The 19,624-nt window shown below is 49.9% G+C and overlaps 1 protein-coding gene across 1 annotated transcript in view; it reads left to right on the top strand.

Annotated features, from left to right (window-relative positions):
- Positions 1-4,850, top strand: part of KCNK1 (potassium two pore domain channel subfamily K member 1) — a gene marked incomplete at its 5' end in the record, with an annotated part of 28,511 nt that extends 23,661 nt beyond the window's left edge. Inside the window, 2 exons of the mRNA XM_080717073.1 lie at positions 57-452; positions 4,581-4,850. Of these exons, the coding sequence (XP_080573199.1) occupies positions 57-452; positions 4,581-4,840 (656 nt within the window). The 3' untranslated portion in view covers positions 4,841-4,850. The remainder of the gene's footprint in view (positions 1-56; positions 453-4,580) is intronic.
- Positions 4,851-19,624: the final 14,774 nt, after the last annotated feature.

The following is a 19,624-nucleotide window of genomic DNA, read 5'->3' as shown; positions in this document are numbered from 1 at the left end:
TGCCCCGGCACTGCCCCCGCAGGCTCGCCCACCCGCTCACAGCCTCTCGCCCGCAGGTTACGGCCACACGGTGCCCCTGTCGGACGGCGGCAAGGCTTTCTGCATCGTCTACTCCATCATCGGCATCCCCTTCACCCTGCTCTTCCTGACCGCCGTGGTCCAGCGCGTCACCGTGCACGTCACCCGCAGGCCGGTCCTGTACGTCCACGTGCGCTGGGGCTTCTCCAAGCAGGCGGTGGCCATCGTGCACGCCGTGGTGCTGGGCACCCTCACCATGTCCTGCTTCTTCCTCATCCCGGCCGCCGTGTTCTCCGTCCTGGAGGACGACTGGAACTTCCTGGAGTCCTTCTACTTCTGTTTCATCTCCCTGAGCACCATCGGCCTGGGCGATTACGTCCCCGGGGAGGGCTACAACCAGAAGTTCAGAGAGCTCTACAAGATCGGCATCACGTGTGAGTCCGGGCCGCTCCGTTTGCCGTCCGTGCTCCCTCCTTCTGTCTACAAAACAGAGTCATCTGTAGGCACCCCTTGACCTCCCTGTTGACAAGTTACCTTGTGGCCGCGCGTTCCTCCGAACTCTTCCTGCAGAGCCAGGTGGCGGGGGGAGGGCGCACACCTGGAATCCCAGCACTTGGGAGGCTGAGACAGGGGTTTGAGGACAGCCTCCACCAGTTAGGGAGACCCTGTTTCAAAATAAAAAGAACTGAAAAAGGCGGAGGGTGTAACTCAGAGGTAGACTGTCCCCTGGTTTTGTCCCCAGTACCACAAAACATACAAACAAATAATTTTTAAAAGCCCCCCCCCCGAAAAACCTCTTTATGAAAAACAGGTTACTATTTAGTTATTTTTCCCAGGTATCTTAAAACTACTGGTCAATTTCTTACTAATAATGTGATAGGCATTATAAACGGCAATGTGAAAATTGGCTATTCAAGCCAGCATGGTGGTGCGCTCCTATAATCCCAGCATTTAGGAGGCTGAGGAAGGAGGATCGCAGGTTTGAGGCCAGCCTTAGAAATTTATCAAGGACCTCTGCAATTTAGTGAGACCCCGTTTACAAATTTTAAAAAAAAGTAGGGCTGGGGGTATAGGTTGGAGGTAAAACAAGCCCCCCCCACACACACGCACAGCCGTACAGAGTACTTGATAACAAACTTTTAAGAAAGTACCTGTTCTACCTGATTAAGTACTGGGAAACGAGGCTTTGAACAGTTCTCTCATCTGCCAGAAATTTTCAAAATGTCCATTTACCTTGTTTCTTCATCTGGTTCGTTCTTCGAAGAAGGTACCTAATATTAACCGTTTTCAGATTTTTTTTTTTTTTTTTTTGCTGGTACTGGGGTTCCTGGAAACCCTTCTACCTCCGGGCTACGCTCCCAGACCTATTTTTACACTTTTTTCATTTGGAAACAGGGTCTCTTAAGCCAGCGCAGTGGCTTCGAACCTACGCGATCCTCCTGTCTCCGCCTCCCAAGCGCGGGGATGACAAGCGTGCGCCGCCACGCCCGGCTTCTGTTTTCAGAATTTTATATGTCAAAAATAAAGTAGGCATGAGAATTCAAAAGGCCAGCCACTTATAATCTTTAAACATTTTGTTTTGTTTTCTTTTTTGCTTTTTGTGGTACTGGAGATGGAACCCAGGGGAATTCTACCTTTAGGCTAAATCCGCCAGTCCTATTTTATTTTTTATTTGGAAACAAGGTTTCTCTAGGTTGCTGAGAGCCTTACTGGGTAGCCGAGGCTGGCTTCGAACCCGTGAGCTTCCTGTCTCAGCCTCCCAAGTACTGGGATGACAAGCGTGCGCCACCAAAACATAATATTGGGGCAGCCTTCGTCATCCATTTTGAGAAGTGGCTGGTGCATTCTGGGAGCCTTTGCTGTGGTTTTCAGGACGCAGGGAGGGACTCGCAGGTGCCAGACACACGTGGTTTTTATTTCTGCCTCCTGGAGAGTTATTCATAGTACGCCTCTGCTCAGCCCTGGCTTCTAGGAGATGGGAGTCGATACTCAGGTGCTGGGTTCTGGCCCTGTCTTGTCATCTTAACTCCAGGAAATGCTTAATGGAACTGCGTGTATTTGAACATTTCCGCTAAAACATGGGCGCGTCACGAACCAAGACGTCACCGATGGCTCCTCTGTGCCTCCCTTGGTGCCTGGCTCCTTGCGGGCGCAGTGGATGTTGGTCAAAAGGTTCCAGAAGGAAGAGCCAGGGATGGTGGCCCAGGCCTGTCATCCCAACACTTGGGAGGCTCAGACGGGAGACTTGTAGGCGTGAAGCCAGCCTCAGCAACTTAGCAAAGGCTCTCAGCAACTCAGTGAGACCCTGTTTCCAAATAAAACAATACGAAAGGGCTGGGGTAGAGCACCCCTGGGTCCAGTCCTCGTCCCCTAAAACACAAGCAAAGGCAAAAACAAAAAGCAAGTTTCCACGCGGAGGATTTGGTATTTCCGAAGTACCGTTTTTAGAGTCTATTTTTACCAGGTGGCCGCCACCACCCAGCCTCGCCTCTGCTGCTGGCTGGTCGGGCCGCGTCTCAATTGGGCGTATTCTAAGTAACCTGGCAGTGAGTATCGCTGTGCGTTTATGTCGTTTGTTCTCTGATAATAGTTCCAAGAAGTGGGGTTGCTGGCCCCAAGTGAATGCGCCCTTTGTGTGGCCCGGGCCTTTCCAGAGGGTGTGAGGAGCCTGGGAGGCACCTGCTTTATCTGGGTGGAGGTTTCAGTTCTCCCGGGGTGGCTCGGCCAGAGGATTATAGGAGCCTTTTATTCCCTGTGTGGCTTCAAGAGCAGAACAAACACGATCTTATCTTACATTCTCCCCCATGTAGCAGCTAATTATCTAATTTTCGTTTTCATTTTTTTTTCATGACTTAGGGAAGCAGAATGCTTCTAAAGCCATGTTGGGCGGCTATCCGCATTTCTCTAGGTAAACTATATTCTCACTGTGTCCAGCGAGTTGGCTTCCTAGTTCTTCCCAGAACACTAAGTCCTTGCGAAACATCTGCTTCTTAGGACAGAGACCACGTGTTTGGGGCTTTCTCCTCAGGGGGAGTATGGTCTGAGTGTTAAGAACTTGAGTATCTAACAAGCCAGTGTTCCAAAGGTGTGTTAATTGTAGGTAGGATAAAATCCCATAGCTTTTGCTGGAAACTCAGTTTTTAGCATTTTTTTTTGGTAAGCATTTGAGAGTCTCACTAAATAATGATGAAGAACAGGGCATTCTCAGTCAGCCTCATGAACGATGTCCTTGCATTTCTGAAATACATTGGATGCCCTGTATTATTATCCAAGCCTGCAGTCACATCCCAAAGGTCCCAAAGCTCTGCATTCAGATTCTGACTGGGCCACCCATTCTCGCTTTCCCAGTTCATGTATTCACTGAAAATCTTCCCCACATGTTTTGCTGGGCCATAAAATTAGAATATTTTTTTTATCCTAGAAGTTTCCATTTTATCTTTTTCCTGTTTCTTTCCATATTTTTTGATTGTTTGCTTTCTAGAAGTTGACTTTAAAAATGTTGGAATTAACTTAAAATGGCCATTTTCCCATCACAAATTTGAAGGACTCACCCTGTTATCCTTTACAAGTAAGAAACAAGAGCCCGGCGGGGTGGCCCACACCTGTAATTCTAGTACTTAGGAGGCCTTCTGCAGGTTTGAGGCCACCCTCAGCAACGTGGTGAGACCTGAAACCCTGTTTCAGGAACTTTTTAAGAAAGGAATAGGAATCTAGCCCAGAGGTAGAACACCGCTGGGTACAATTCCCAGCAAAGAAACAAGCATTTGTCCAGTGAGTGGCCCATGTGTCCAGAAACCGACTATCACAGAAAGAAAGCTTCATTTTGCTGCTGGAGTTGGGTTTCCGTACAAGTAGCCACACACAAATGCCTATTCAATACCGACATCAACTCTTCAAGGGATTTAAGTTAGCTTTAAAAGTAATTTCTATTACTAAACTTCTCGTTCTGTAGTAGTGATGATAAGAATATGGAAGACTTAAAAACATGCCCAGGATAACACCAGGCGAGGTGGCGCACGCTTGTAATCCCTGCGCTTGGGAGGCAGAGACAGGTGGAGCCGTGCTGGCTTAGGAGACCCTGTTTCCAAATAAAAATATAAAAAAGTAGGTCTGGGAGGTTAGCCCTGAAGTAGAAGGGTTTCCAGGAACCCCAGTACCACCACCAAAAAAACCACACACACACACAAAAACAAACAAACAAACAAACAACAAAAAAAAAACATGCCCTGGATAGATTGAAACCTTTTCTCAACGTCCCTGCCCTACTTTATTTTATTTTTAGCTTGAAACAGGGTCTCACTACGTTGCTGAGGGCCTCGCTAAGTTGCTGAGGCTGGCTTCGAACCTGCGATCCTCCTGTCTCAGGCTCCCAAGTACTGGGATTACAGGCCTCTACCACCATGCCCTCTTTGAGCCAAGAACTAGAAACTTCCCCAGACCTTAGAAATAAGACAGTGACTGTGTTCACTCACGTCTCTGTTGGCGAGGGAAGGAGGTCGGCCCCGGGTTTCTTGATTTCCTGTGACTAAATCGCCCTGGGATGCTGTCCTGTCCCCTTGCAGGTTACCTGCTCCTCGGCCTCATCGCCATGTTGGTCGTCCTGGAAACCTTCTGCGAACTCCACGAGCTGAAGAAGTTCAGGAAAATGTTCTATGTGAAGAAGGACAAGGATGAAGACCAAGTGCACATCATTGAACACGACCAGCTGTCCTTCTCCTCCATCACAGACCAGGCCGCCGGCATGAAGGAGGACCAGAAGCAGGACGAGCCTTTCGTGGCCGAGCAGCCGGCTGCCTGCGCCGATGGCCCCGCCGAGCGCTGAGCCCGGAGCAGGAGGACTGGGGCGGGGAGAGGCGTAGCCCTGCCTGCTTCTACAGGAAGATGAGGGTGATGGCTGCTCTCCCAAGATCTGTCTACTGTCTGCAATGTGTTAAAAATGGCACAAAGGAAGCTTTGACTCTGGAGGGTGTCTTCTATCACATGGGGAGGCGAGAGCTGTGCCTGTGGTTCATAAGTGACAAAATTATCTTTACTCATAGGAGAAAAACACTTGAAGCAGTTGTGCTGGGGTGGGTAGAAGCAGATTTTATACCTTTAACTGGGGACTTTGGAGTTTGCATTCAAATCATTTAGCTGATGGCTAAATAGCAACATTTATATTTTAAAAGCAAAAAAAAAAAAAATCCCCACAAAAAAGAAAGCCAGAGATACATTTTATAAATAGGTCTAAGTGGACTGGTTTGCATGTGTCCATCCATCCTAAATATGATTATTTTTGTAGACTAAGTTAAACCTACTATTTATAATGAATAGGTTGCCATTAACTGTGTACAACATATCAAGTATAAATATGTTCATATCCTGTACAATATGGGTTAGGGCACCAGATTCCAACTGTCCTCGGCCCAACAGTATAGTTTTTCTTTCAATTTCTCTTTATACTTGAGAATCCAGAATTGCCACAATAAGAGGAATAATAAATATTAAGAGTGGGTGGCCATAGCACCCTATTACAGTAGATGTTTCTATCCTCTCCTAAGAGAATGTTATCAGATATCCCGAATGTTTGTACAAATGTCCTCAGAAGAGGAAAAGCAATGGACGATAGGGTTTATAAAAAGGTAAAGGCATTTTGTTTGGAAAGAAGCACATGGCAATTTATAGCCACCTGGTACTAAAGCACAGAACTTGGACATAAGAGCCCCAAATGAACAGATTATATTACACTAATCTGAGAAACCTAAGTTAGGCAGCAGAAATAAATAAAAACCACAGCTGTTTGCAACCCCGTGTGTTACTATGTCAGACATGTCCTGTGTATGTAGTATCTATCTGCCCATCTGTCTGTGCATTGTTGTATAGAAACCATTAAGGTAATGGTTAGATGATGTACACAGGACCCTACGAAGAACCATAGGAGGGGAGAATGGGAAAGACCTTGCAGCATGGTGGCCAATGTTCAGCGACACTCTAATGGAGTCTCCACGCTTGCAGGTTGCCGCCTGGAGGTGGCCCTCAGCATCTGCTTGTGGGCAGGTCATACTCACTGATGGCAGGACAGGACCTCCTTATGTTGGGCAGCTCACCCAGCAGCTGTCTTCTGCAACTCGTGCCTCCACAAACAGCTCATCCCAGGAGGAACTGGGGGTCACTGGGGTCCTCCTGAGGGGAGGTGGGCTGAGGTAGTGTGGCCATGTTAGATGTAGTGTGGGTGCTTTTAGCTGAAAGCAAGACAGCATTAACTTCACCCAAGGGTGGTGCTCCCTGGCCTACCTCTCACCAGGCCCTCCTCTTAAGATGTCCTAGCTCTGTGGTTTGTGCCCCTAGCCATGCTGCCCCCAAGACATTTGTAAAGGGACCTGTTCAAAACCAAGAGGAAGTCGAGTGGAAGAAAAGGGGGAACTTTTCTGGAAAAGTGCCATGAGATATCAGGAAGCAGTGTCTGGGAATGCTTACAGCGTGGAAACTGGGTACATCTAAGCCTTTTGTATAAGATAAACATGAAATGGTTCACTAAAGACACATTTTTTGTGGGGGGGGTGTCTGGGGATGGAACCCAGGGGCATTCGACCTCTGAGCTACACTCCCTGCCCTATTTTTTATTCTTTATTTTGAGACAGGGTCTCACTAAGTTGCAGAGGTCCTCACTAACTAGCTGAGGCTGTCTGTGAACCGGATCCTCCTGTCTCAGCCTCTTGAATTCTGGGATGACAAGCGTGCACCACCACGCCTGGCTCTGAAGACAATTTTTGTATCTCACATATCTAAGATGTATTGGACAACCTCAGCAGCTTGCTTCCTCCTCCTCCTCCTCCTCCTCCTCCTCTTCCTCCTCCTCCTCTTTCTTATCTTCCTCATCTTCTTCCTCCTTCACTTTCTCATCTTTCTTTTTCCTCTCCCCCTCCCCTCCCCTCTCCTCCCCTCCCCTCCCCTTCTCTCTCTCTCTCTCTCTCTCTCTCTCTCTCTCTCTCTCTCTCTCTCTCACTGTTTACTGATGATTGAACCCAGGGGTTCTCTACCAATGAGCAACACACCCAGCTCTTTATAGTTTTTATTCCAAAACAGAATCTCTCTAAGTTGCTGAGCCTGGCCTTTGTCCTACAATCCTTCTAGAGTACTGGGCTCACAGGCGTGGGCCGCTCTGTCCAGCTGCCACCTCAGCTTTCCAAAGCGCAATTTTAAAAAGGAAGTGAGTAAAAACACTTTTCGGTGGTGCTCACCGCCCGGAAGCACGGCACATCCACGGGAAGCGAGCCCTCTTTCTGCTTCACACGGAGCTTGCTCTTATGTTGCCGTGGCTCTGATAAAACCATTGCTCTGGTTTCCCAACCTTCAGAAAACAAGGGAGAGATAGCTGTGATCCAGCCCTTCTCAAGTTTCCGATTAGCACGCTTTACCTGTTATAATTTTAATTATAGTAAGAAGTAGACAAGGAGCTTCAAGATGCCAGCTGGCAGAAGTTACCTTCCGACCCCTCAGGCAGTCTTAAAATAGCACCATCTGTCTCTCCATCCGTATAGAGGCACCTGCGGCTCCTGCACCCTCCCCAGGGAACCCTGTGGCGCTCAGAGTCCCCGAACAGCCTGATCACCCTTTATGATCTGAGATGAAAGAAACGGCCCCACCCTTCAGGGACATGACAACCCATCTCTTACTCATGGCGGACTTGCTGTGGTCATGTTCTTAGCCCAATGGCAGGGCGAGTGCAGGTCAACATGAGAGTCATGCAGGACTCCCCACCTCGGTACACACGGGGGCTGGCCTGCTGCACGGCTTCTGGATCCAAGTACACTGTGCCATTCCCCCAAGAACCTCGTGTTTGCTGCCAGCAAGAACACACGGAGGGCAGCCAGAGTTCTGACAGTCTGGCAGGAGAGACAGTGTTGTGGTTTGGGTCTTAAATGTCCTCCAAAAGTTCAGGTGTAGAATACTTGGTGCCCAGCTTGGTGGTCCCCTCTTATCTGTGGGGGAAGTCGGAGGGGGAAGCCCACACCCAGGAAGGAGATTGCTGGGGAAAGGCGGGTTTGGTCAAAGCCAGGGTCTTGCTGGAGGGAGGGGTAAGGTTGAAGTGAGAGGTTTATTGTGTGTGTGTGTGTGTGTGTGTGTGTGTGTGTGTGTGTGTGTGTGTGTGTGTGTTTTACTGGGGATGAAACTCAGGGGCCTTCTACCTCCGGGCTATACTCCCAGCCCTATTGTCTATTATATTTGAAACAGGGTCTCACTAAGTTGCTGAGGCTGGCTTCAAACCTGCGTGATCCTCCTGTCTCAGCCTCCCAAGCGCGGGGATCACCTTAATGGAAGATACTTGAATATGTTAAATGCTCAAGAAGGAGCCAGTCAAGGGAAGAGGCTGTAGTGTCTGCAAAAGGGGGATAAACTGACGGAGGGGAGGCTCCGGGTGAGCCATAGGGGCGGGCGGGTGACGGGGCTCAGTGCGGAGGAGGGCGAGTGGAAGCTGTATTTCCCTGTAGGAGCCCCCTGCATGGGCACCAGGAGCCTGGGGAAACCAGGTTTTCTTCCCAACCTGCAAGATTCTAATTTCATATAGTATGGATATTTCAATATAATAAAAATATAGTAACTCGTATTCAAAAGCCCTCCAAAAAAGCCTGTTCAAAACACCCAACTCATGGGAAATTGCTTTTTTTGGGTCTCCCCCCCCCCCGGGTACTAGGGATAGAACCCAAGGGACATACTACCTCTGAGCTACACCCCCAGCCTATCTATTTTTTATTCTTTATTTTGAAACAAAATCTCACTGAGTTGCAAAGGGCAACAGCTCTGACCCTAAGTGCGCTTTGGGGAGGTCGCAGAATTAAAATGATATAATAGGAGCCGGGCGTGGTGGCGCACGCTTGTAATCCCCGCGCTTGGGAGGCGGAGACAGGAGGATCGCGCAGGTTCGAAGCCAGCCGTGCGCGCTGGCTTAGGAGACCCTGTTTCCAAAATGAAAATGTAAAAATAGGTCTGGGAGTGTAGCCCGGAGGTAGAAGGGCTTCCAGGAACCCCAGTACCAGCAAAAAAAAAAAAAAAAATGATATAATAGGGCCGGGCGTGGGGGCGCACGCTTGTAATCCCTGTGCTTGAGAGGCGGAGACGGGAGGATCGCACAGGTTCAAAGCCAGTCGCGCTGGTTTAAGAGACCCTGTTTCCAAATAAAAATATAAAATAGGTCTGGGAGTATAGCCTGGAGGTAAAAGGGCTTCCAGGAACCCCAGTACCACCAAAAAAAAAAAAAAAAGATATACTAGACCTGGTGGCGTTGTAGCTGAGGCTGGCTGAGAACCTGTGATCCTCCTGTCTCAGCCTCCCAAATGCTGGGATTACAAGGGTGCGCCACCACGCCTGACTCTGAGTCTTACAAAAAATAAATACTCAAGTAAAACAGGATTTCCCAGGCCTGGGCACCCAGGGCAGGAGAGAGGCTGAGTTAAGCTCTGCATTAATAGCCCTGGAAGACCAACAGGGATCTATTTACGAAACACAGTGACAAGCTTCACCACGTAACCAAAGACCTTGAGCATGCTGCTGGGGCGGCCTCTGCCTTCACTGCAGAGGCCAGGCAGGGCCTGGGGGTGGGGGAAAGACAACCGAGAAGCCAGGCAGGGTGGTGCTTGTCTGTAATCCCGGGATAAGGGAGGCTAAGACAGGAGGATGACAGGTTTGAGGACAGACTCAGCAGCATAACGAGATATTCAGCAACCGAGGGAGACCCTGTTTCAAAATGAAAAATAAAAAGGGCTGGAGGTAGAGCTCAGAGTAGGGTGCTCTTGGGTTCAACCCCCAGGAACACACACACACACAGTAATAACAAAATACACAAACAAAAACAACAGTAACAACAAAACCCAGACAATGGAGAAATCAAAGAACCCAAAGACCAAGGTGGCCAGCCTGTGGCTAAGGAACCAGCGCTGCACCTGTGGGTTCCAAAGTGTCTGTCTCCAGCTCTGCCTCGGTCCTGTGGTCACCAGAGACACACATCAGCTCTCTGGTCTCTGCCATGGCGGGCAACAGCTCTGACCCTAAGTGCGCTTTGGGGAGGTCGCAGCATTAAAAGTTCACAGGTAGAATGCCCCTCAGTTTAATCCCTAGTACCAATAATAGTAATAAAAAAAATTCTTGGAATTACCATCGCACAGAGACAAGATTACATTTGATATTCGTTGAGGCTTTCAAGTTGACGTTAGTGTGGAGCAGCTGTCGGCCATCTCTGTGCGGTCGGGGCTTGAGATCAAGTGCCCCAGGCCTGCCGGACCCCAAAGGCTGCTTCGCACACAGGGCCGGGGGCATCCTGGCTTCCTTCTTCCCCTGGATGACCTGCTCCCAGTCACACTCTCCAATCCCGAGGCATGGAACAGAGGTCACGCTGGACATCAAAGTGCCTGGAGGATCCTGAGATGTGTCAAGACAGCCCATGGTGCCTGCGTGGGCAGCCCCGGCATGAGGAGCCGCGGGCTCCTTACAGCGGGCTCACCTGCCCACTGCATTCGGCCCACCTGGGCAGCCAGGGCTGGGAAGCGCAGGATCTCAGGGCCGGCCGCCGGCCGCAGGGCTGTTTGCCCGAGGAGACCCCGCCAGCCTGGCTCTAGCCAGGCAGAAGGAAGCACAGCCGCGCTGGGTTATTTTGTTTCACGGGCGATGGAACGATTCCTCACCCCCTTCGCCTCTGTGCTCGGCCCTTGGCTCCGCTGCCTCTCGCTGACATTTAAGCTGCTCTCGGGCCCACGGAGCCCCAGGAAAGAAAAGTAAAGCTGCCCTGTTGACCGAGCTTCGCACTGCGTTGGCGGAGCCACGGGCTGGAGGCTCGGTTACTGGACTGTGCTTTTTTCTTTGTTCTTTTCTTTTCCCCTTTTATATTATTATCATTATTATCATTATTATTATTAGTAGTAGTAGTAGTAGTAGTAATAGTAGTAGTAGTATAGTAGTACCAGGTAAATTGAAACAGGGCTTTCTACCTCCGAGCTACACCCTCAGCTCGATTTTAAATTATTTGTGTATGTGTGGTCCTGGGGATGGAACCCAGGGGCATTCTACCTCCGAGCTACACCCCCAGCCCTATATCTTTATTCTTTATTTTGAAACCAGGTCTCACTGAGTTGCAGAGGGCCTCAGTAAGTAGCTGAGGCTGCCCATGAACTGTGATTCTCCCATCTCAGCCTCCCAAGTACTGGGATTACGAGAGTGCGCCACCGGGCCTGGGGCTCGCTAAGCTGCTGGGTCTGACTTCACACCGGCGGCTCTCCTGGGATCACAGGCCCGAGCCCAGCTGGGACCGTGTTTTTGTGGGAGCTGTGGCAAAGGACTCGTTGCTGGTAGCTGAACACGGGATCGCTGATGGAGCAGCCTGGGGCTGCTCAGGGCCAGAAGGTTCCAGTCTGAAATATAAATGTTTATTTATTAAATATTACCATAAGTAAATAAATGACGCCCACTGGTGGTCCTCAGATTAAAGGCAGGCCAGGGCAGGGGAGGGGAGGTGTTGATGGACAGTTCTCGCTGGTGGGAGGCTGGCGGCACATTAACCGGCCTTGATTCCTACCCCGACCCCAGCCACCGCGGGGCAGGGAGGCTGGGTGCTGGCACCTGGTGTTACCAGGTGAAGTGGTTTTGGCTCAAGGAGGGCTCTGTTAAGAAAGGGCTCTAAAACTAGCCCCGAATCGCTTATAATCAGAAGGTAACATAAAGCCACTCTTCACCCGGCACCCCGGGACTCCTCCACTCGGTTGCAATTAAATCTGTGTTACTATGGGGATGGATTCAAACAAAACAGAAAGGAGTATATTACACAATTATCACCGACTTCTTGGTTTCCCTGGCTACACGATCCATGGCGCTAACCTGAAGAGAGGCAGAGCTGTCTCGGCAGAAGTTACCTTAGCGCCTGTGACCGCCGAGGGATGACGGCCGCTGGGCTGTGTTTCTGAAGGGGAAATTATCATTGCACTCGCGTCTTGAGACGAAGTGGTTCTCGCAGTCCCGAAGTGTGGCCGCCACCGCCTCCCCGCTCCTCCCTCCCTGGGTCCCCTCCTCGCCTCCTCCCTCTTCCTTGCTTTCTTCTCTTTTCATCTCCCGATGTTAGAGGAGAAATTAATTTGTGTAACCTGGAGTGAAGGATTCTTTGTGGTAAAATTAAATTTTACCATGTTTGTCAGTAAAATTAAATTTTACTGAGTCTGAGCAGAGATGCTCTGATCAGGCAGCCCCAGGAAGCAGCCCAGGCTCTGTGAGCATCCAGTCGGCCGCGTGGCTGGGGCCCGCTGCGAGAGGACAGGGAGTGAACCCAGAGACCCTGGCCGGGCGATGCCCCCGTGTCTGCCCTGGACTTGCTTTAACCGAAGCCCCGCTGCCGTGCAGGGCTGAGCCCCGCTGTTTGTCCAAAACACACATTCCTAGCTAGAAACCCCAAATGTTTTTCTGCTGAGTTAGAGTACACTTTACCAAGCTCACACTGGAATATATAAGTACAGAGGCTCTCCTAGGCCAAATTTAGTTGAACACTACTTTTTTTTTACATTACAAACTGTGATTATATTAAGCTTTTTAGGTCCATACATTAAGGTAGATAAATTTTTTTCCAGTTCATAATTTGCCTACCCCAAGCCACTGGTCAACAGAAAACTGTATTTATCATAAGTTGCATTTACAAATATATTAAAATAACATATTAAAACTAGAGCCTACAGAGGGTGTATCATGGAAAAACTTGGCCTTTCTCCACAGCCCAGATTTCTCAGGATGACTTACCAGAAAAACACATCAACTTTAAAATATATATCTTATCACCGGGCGTGGTGGCGCACGCTTATAATCCCCGCGCTTGGGAGGCTGAGGCAGGAGGATCGCACAGGTTCGAAGCCAGCCTCAGCTACTTAGTGAGGCTCTCAGCAACTTATGAGACCCTGTTTCCAAATAAAATAGAAAATAGGTTTGGAAGTATAGACCAGAGGAAGAAAGCCTCTGGGTTCTACCCCAGTACCACAAAAACAAACAAACAAACAAACAAATATATATATATTTACATAAGTTTCACATATGCAAAGCTAAGCATCTTTATTTCTATTGTATATGTATACCATGTACAAATAGTATACACTATACACACATATATACATATACATATGTGTATGTATTTGTGTGTGTACGTGTAAGAACAGGTGTACATTGTAAAGTAAGTTACTATTGTATACCTTCACCATTCTCCCCTAAAACTCCATTTTGTTCTTCTCTACATTTCTAATAATCGCCATGTTGCATCATTGCACGGACAGACCTAATACAGGCTATTACTCTTTTCTTATTGCTTTTTCTCTTTGCAATGTCCATTATCGTCACTGCTAAAAATGTGGAAAATGCAGCAAGAACTTGAAGAAGCAGCCGACCAGCGGATGGATGGGCTGCCTGGGGGACCAGCTGTCCCTCTGTGGAGAGCATTCCTGCCGAGCTCCCCCACGGGGCACAAGGCCCTGGAAGTGCGGCTCCACCCCTGGAACGGGCACAGTCTGTCTGAATGACAAACTTTATGAGATCTTTCTAAAAGCCTCATCAGGCCGTGAGAATCCTTCCGGCGGGATCAGTAGTGAATTTCCTCCGGTGTATTTGGATGCCGACTCCGGAGCAGGAAGTGCAGGGGAGCGATCTGCGGTTGTTGGACCCGGGCTGCTGCTGCGTAGCAGGGGTCGGAGCTGGCCTTCCTTCTGGCTCCCGACAGCGGCTTCAACCCCCTTGCGCTTCCCTAAGTGCGAAGAGCACCCTTGTTAGCTAAGGTGCAGGCCAGGGAGAGCATGGCGTTGGCGCTGGTCACTAGGAAGATAGAGCCAACAGGAAAGCTGGAACGTTGGTCCACTCTGGTCTGCAGGAAGGAGCAGGGTGGAGATGGGTCCAGCATGTTCAAGGATCAATCAATCCCACTGCGGGGCGGGCGCATTTCCTCTCCATCTCGCCTCCTGCTGTGCCTTCTTCCTTCTCAGTTCCCCTGAGCCACCCTTCTGCAATCACCTTGGATTCTAGGAACAAGTCCGACAGATGAATGTCTGGAGACAAGAGCCAAAACCATGCTCAGGGCAACGGCAGCTTTCTTACCCTGACACAGATTCGGCCCTGAGATGTGAGGGAGGAGGCTGCCCCTGGCCGGCTCGCCTGCCTGCCAGCTGTGCCCGCAAAGCCCCCAGCTGCTCGAGCCCCGAGCCTGGCCCCGTCCTCCTGCCACTAAAACCTCACAGTCACTGTCGGCCCCGGAAGCCAGACCCCAGGAACGCCTTCCTGAGATAGCTGCACTGATTCGCGTCCCGTTTCTTTGCGCCGCCATCTCTTCCCCATGTGGTTTGTTTGGGGATGAGTGGCTGGCCCCTAGTTGTTGGACTCCCTAGAGGGGCTCTGTTAACACAATAATATGTTGTTTTCGATAACATTGCTCTTTCGTTTTGCTTAGCCACTTGGAAGCTTATTTTTAAGGAGCATTAAGTATCCATTTGGACTATCGAATACCTTTTCCTGTAAGCATCGAAACTGTGCTTGGAGGTATTTCTTTGTATCTGATCGATTGGTAGGTTGACTTCCGTCTCTGCATTCCTCTGCGGAGGTTACTCTGTTATTTGCAGGCGATGGACTGGATTGGAATGAAATTCTATCACCTGTTTAGTATATAGTACCAGCAAAATCAAATCAACAAGTTCTGCGTCTTTACAAGTTACCCTTGGTTTGTAAAGGATATTGTACAGGCTGGACTTGCTCAGCATAAACATTTTTTGTTTTGTACATCAGTGTGTTTCAAGTGCAATAGATCGTTTTGGGAGGACATTGCATTTTTCATGTGCTGGCCAAACTCAGCAGATCCACACGCCTAATATCCGTGTAATTTTGCTGGAGTGCCATTTGAAATAATAGAACCCCTCCGTTTTCCTTTGGCCCACCAACCTTTTCACCCCAATTATCAGAAGTGGGAACGAGAAATAAAAAGTCTTTTAAGCGTAAGGGGCCAATTTGATGGGGTCCTGTAGTAGTTAAAATCATGCCTCTGCAGAGACAAGCATAATAGGAGCAGGCTTTTTACTGTGCATCGAGTGGGCGGCTTTCACTTCATGATTAAAAGCTAAGCTCGATCCAGTTTATGGCTGCACTCTCTCCCAAGGCAGTGGGGCCCTTCATTTGCGGCTGGAATGCAGCAGCAGAATTTCAAAAGCATTACATTTTGTTTAATGTCAGTAGAAGCCGATTGAACAGCAGGTGCCTGGGGAAGAAAAGAATGAACTCAAGGCATGGCCTCGATGTGAGGGACAGTCCACCCTTTGCTGAGGGGTCTCTGCCCCTGAGTCTTTTTCAGGGATGCTGGCTGGGGCTGTGGTCTCTTCTGAGTTTGTTGGGAGAGGTTCCACTCCCAAGCTGCATCATGCAGTCGCTGGTGGTAGGTTCCAGTTTCTTCTGTGTAGGTCTCTCAATAGCATGGCAGCTTGGCTTCCTCAGAGTGAGGATGAGATAGGGGTAGAGACAGATAGATAGATAGATAGATAGATAGATAGATAGATAGATAGACAGACAGATAGATAGATTATAGATAATAGAGAGATGTGCAGTATGGAAGCTACCATCTTCATGTAACCTAACTTCAGAAGCTGCGTCCCATCATTTTCGCCATATTCTGTTCATCAGAAGCCAGTCCCAGTCCCGCTCACACTCAAGGAAGGAGGAGTGTGCCGAGGCATGAATGCCCAGAGCCAGGGATCCTCGAGGCCTTTCTAGAGGCTGTCTATCATGGTAACCATCTGTTCCGGTCAGTATTTTAGCTGTCATCTAAAAGACTGACCATGTAACTTAGACGGAAGAAGGTTTATTTTCTTACAGTTTTGGGTTCAGTCCATGTGAGACCATGGATCTTGGCATGGCAGTGGGAGATGGACAGAGGGAGAGTATGTGGGCTGTCCCCCTCACATCATGGAGACCAGAAGCAAGAGAGAGAGGGCAGGAGGAGGAGGAACTAGATATAATCTCCAGCGCTACATCCCCAGGGATCCAGCCACACCCTACTGGGCTGCCAGGTATGAATTTATCTACTACTAGGATTACAACCTCAAGACTCAACGGTATCAACTCCAAACACCAACCGATGAGTTCCTCAAGGGGCTGTTCTACATCTAGCTGTACACCATCCATCGTGTCCTCACTACTGTCTCAGAAATAGAAATCAGGGGCGATAGAATGGTTCTTTAACTGTATTTTGATTCAAATGTGCTTCGGGGGTTCTAGGAATTTAACTGTTGGTTTTTAAAGAAAATTCTAACCAAATGTAAGACTTTTCAGCATTATTGTTATTATTTTAATATGGAATATGAAGAACTCAAGGCTTTACACTCATAAGGATTTGAACAGCCCTAAAGGGAACTTAGGCAGGGTATATTTCTCAATTCCCATCACCAAGACCCTATCATCTTTTAACTGAGGCTTTAAAGTTACACTTAGAGATTTTCAGAGACTAGACAGAAGAAATAAAACTCTTAAAAATAAAGTGAAAAAAGATGAGGTGTGTGGAATGAGGAAGACAGTGTCTTAATTTCCCCAGGCCACTCAGCTCTCTGGGGAGATCAGGTCCCATGCTGCGGGAGGGGACGGCTGGCAAGAGCTCCATTCCTCCCCTCTTTCCTCTGGTCTTCTTCAAAGAAGGACCTCAGCAGACTGAGAAGAGGCGGAGGACATGTCCTGGTCAACAGAACTGCCAGCGTAGACTTGGGGCTCGTGGGTCAGTCAACACTACCTAGGATGCCTGCCGGGCTTCCGTGTGCATAGAACTTTCCAAGAACATAGGCCTATGAAATGGAAATTCTGTGTCCCAAAGAACCACTTCCCAGAAGTTATGGTTTGACTATGAAATGTCTTCCAAAGTCTCCTGTATTGAAAGCTTACTTCCTACGATAGCCATGTTGAGAGGTGGAACTGTGGGAAGGTGATGGCTTGGGAGAGTTCTGATCTAACCAGTGGGTGAGGAATTCATGACTGAGTGGACTACTACTGAGAGGTAGTGGGAATAGTAGAAGGTGGGACCTGGTTGCAGTGGGAACTGCAGAGGGTGGGACTTGGTTGCAGTGGGAACTGCCAAAGGTAGGACCTGGTTACAGTGAGAACTGTAGGGGGTGGGACTTGGTTGCAGTGGGAACTGTAGGGGGTGGGACTTGGTTGCAGTGGGAACTGTAGGGGGTGGGACTTGGTTTCAGTGGGAACTGTCAAGGGTTGGACCTTGTTGCAGTGGGAACTGTAAATGGTGGGACCTGATTGGGGTGGGAACTGTCAAGGATAGGAACTGTAGGGGGTGGGACCTGGTTGCAGTGGGAACTGTCAAGAGTTGGACCTGGTTGCAGTGGAAACTGTAAATGGTGGGACCTGATTGGGGTGGGAACTGTCAAGGATAGGAACTGTAGGGGGTGGGACCTGGTTGCAGTGGAAACTGTAAATGGTGGGACCTGATTGGGATGGGAACTGTCAAGGGTAGGAACTGTAGGGGATGGGACCTGGTTGCTGTGGAAACTGTAGTGGGTGAGACCTGTTTGTGGTGGGAACTGTAGGAGGTGGGACCTGGTTACAATAGAGCCTATCAGCTAAAGCTTCTAGAACCATGAGCCAAAATAAATCTTCCCTTCTTTAGGTTGTCTTGTCAGGTGTTTGGTCACAGTAGCAAAAAGCTGATTAATGCACTGGGTGAAGATGCTGAGGACGGTAGTATTCCGTCAGGTTGTTTTCCTCCTCCTTGTCCCGCTCACTGTGGAGATGTTTGAGGAGGCTAACCCTTGGCTTTGACTCATCCACCAGTGCTCCCTGGCTTTTGGAGTAAGAGTCGCATGAGGGGTCAGGGGGTAAGAGCTGTCAATCGCAAAGAGTTAACTCCCAGCTAGGCGTGGTGGCACACACTTGTAACCCCAGCATTCGGGAGGCTGAGACAGGAGGATCACGGTTCCCAGGCAGCCGCAGCTACTTAGTGAGGCCCTATCAGGCTGGGGGTGTAGCTTGGAGGTAGAATGCCCCTGGGTTCCATCCCTAGTACTGCAAAGAGGGGGAAGGGAGAGGACTCTACCAATTTCCATTTTATGCCATTACCTACATGGGCCAGGCGATACTTCATGGACCAGCGTAGCTTTAGCGAGTGACGAATTCGCTTTTCCGGCTTCCAGACAATTCCTAAATTAAGGACAGCCTGCTCTTTCTCTGTCATGCCCTATCCTTTTGCGACAGTCGATTTCATGTGACCTCCTCTCCTAGACACCCTCTCCCCCAGACACCTGCAGAAGGCCGTGCTGCCCAGGGGTGCCGCACCAACTTCCTGTCTTGTTTCCTGGTCCATGAAGCCAGCCTAGGCCCTGCCCTTTCAGGGCTGTTGGGAAATAGTCATCGATTCGGTGGCATGCACCTGGAGGGTATTCCGCTGGAAAGCCACGTGTCTGCCAGGCATCGGCGGGGGTAACTTTCCATGGGTTGCTACCAATGCTCCGTTTTATTCCATACAGGGCGTAGCATCCTCAGAGGGCCCAGAGGAAGCGGATCACTCGCCCTTGCCAGTGACTGGCAGGCAGGTCCGCGCAGGCTGGGAGCAGCCAGGACGACTGCATTTTTACAAGTGTCGCTCTATATTTAGCGTGCCAGATCGCCTGCGGCTCCTCTCTGCCCGCGTAGTATCACCTGAGAACTCCTTCTCCAAGGGCGCTGTGGACTCTGCTGCCCGCGGAGCCGGAGGAGCTTCCCTGCTGAACAAGCAGCCTGGGAAGGCGGGAAGAAGGGGGCAGCTGGGCAGAGTGGAGACACGGGGCGAGGTGGAGCGAGGTTCCTGCGCGGGGTCCCCGCTTCCTGCTCAGAGGGCCCCGGCCAATGACACCTTTGTCTTCACTGTCTCGCTGGTTCTGTCCTCTTCCTCCCTCCTTCCTTCCTTCCTTCCTCCCTCCCTCCCTCCCTCCCTCCATGGTAGCATGTGCCACCACGCCCGGCTACAAGTGATCTTTATGTGGTGTCATCAGAGGCTGGCATGGAAGGACGGAGGCATCCAGCTGGCCTGAGAGGTGCCCGGGAAGGTGCCCAGGGAGGCCCACCGCCGAGCCCCTCCCCACCCCTCACCCCCGCAAAGCCAGGCTGGTGGGAGCGTGGGCCTTTTTTCTCCTCTTTGGGCAGCCAGGTAGCCATTGCTTCATATATAAATAGCAAGAAAATAAGACAGATAAGCAAGCAAGGTGACTAAGAACAGGCCCATCCCGCGAGCCCAGGAGTCGGCCGCAGCCGGTCGCTGTCAGCATCCTCACCCCAGGGCCTGTGGTTAGAATCCACGCTGCTTCTTGAGGGTTAAAAGAAGGTCTAGGGGAAAACACACACACACACACACACACACACACACACACACACACACACACAGAAGGAAGATAGTCACACTCCATTACGTGAGACTAATAACTTAAAACTTAATTATGTTCGTTTTCAAAGAACGAGAGCGTTGGGGATTCCAGGCGTGCGTGGCGGTCACGGTGCATCAAATATAAACAGCCCAGGGAGCGAACAGAGAGTCCTGGTGTAAGACGAGCTTTGTTCATCTGAAGAGGGACGCGAGTGAGAGTGGGCGCCGGCGGATGCCTGGGGG

Source organism: Muscardinus avellanarius (genome assembly GCF_963383645.1).
Source record: "Muscardinus avellanarius genome assembly, chromosome: 20".
NCBI lineage: Eukaryota > Metazoa > Chordata > Mammalia > Rodentia > Gliridae > Muscardinus > Muscardinus avellanarius.
This window is presented reverse-complemented; position numbering and strand designations above follow the sequence as displayed.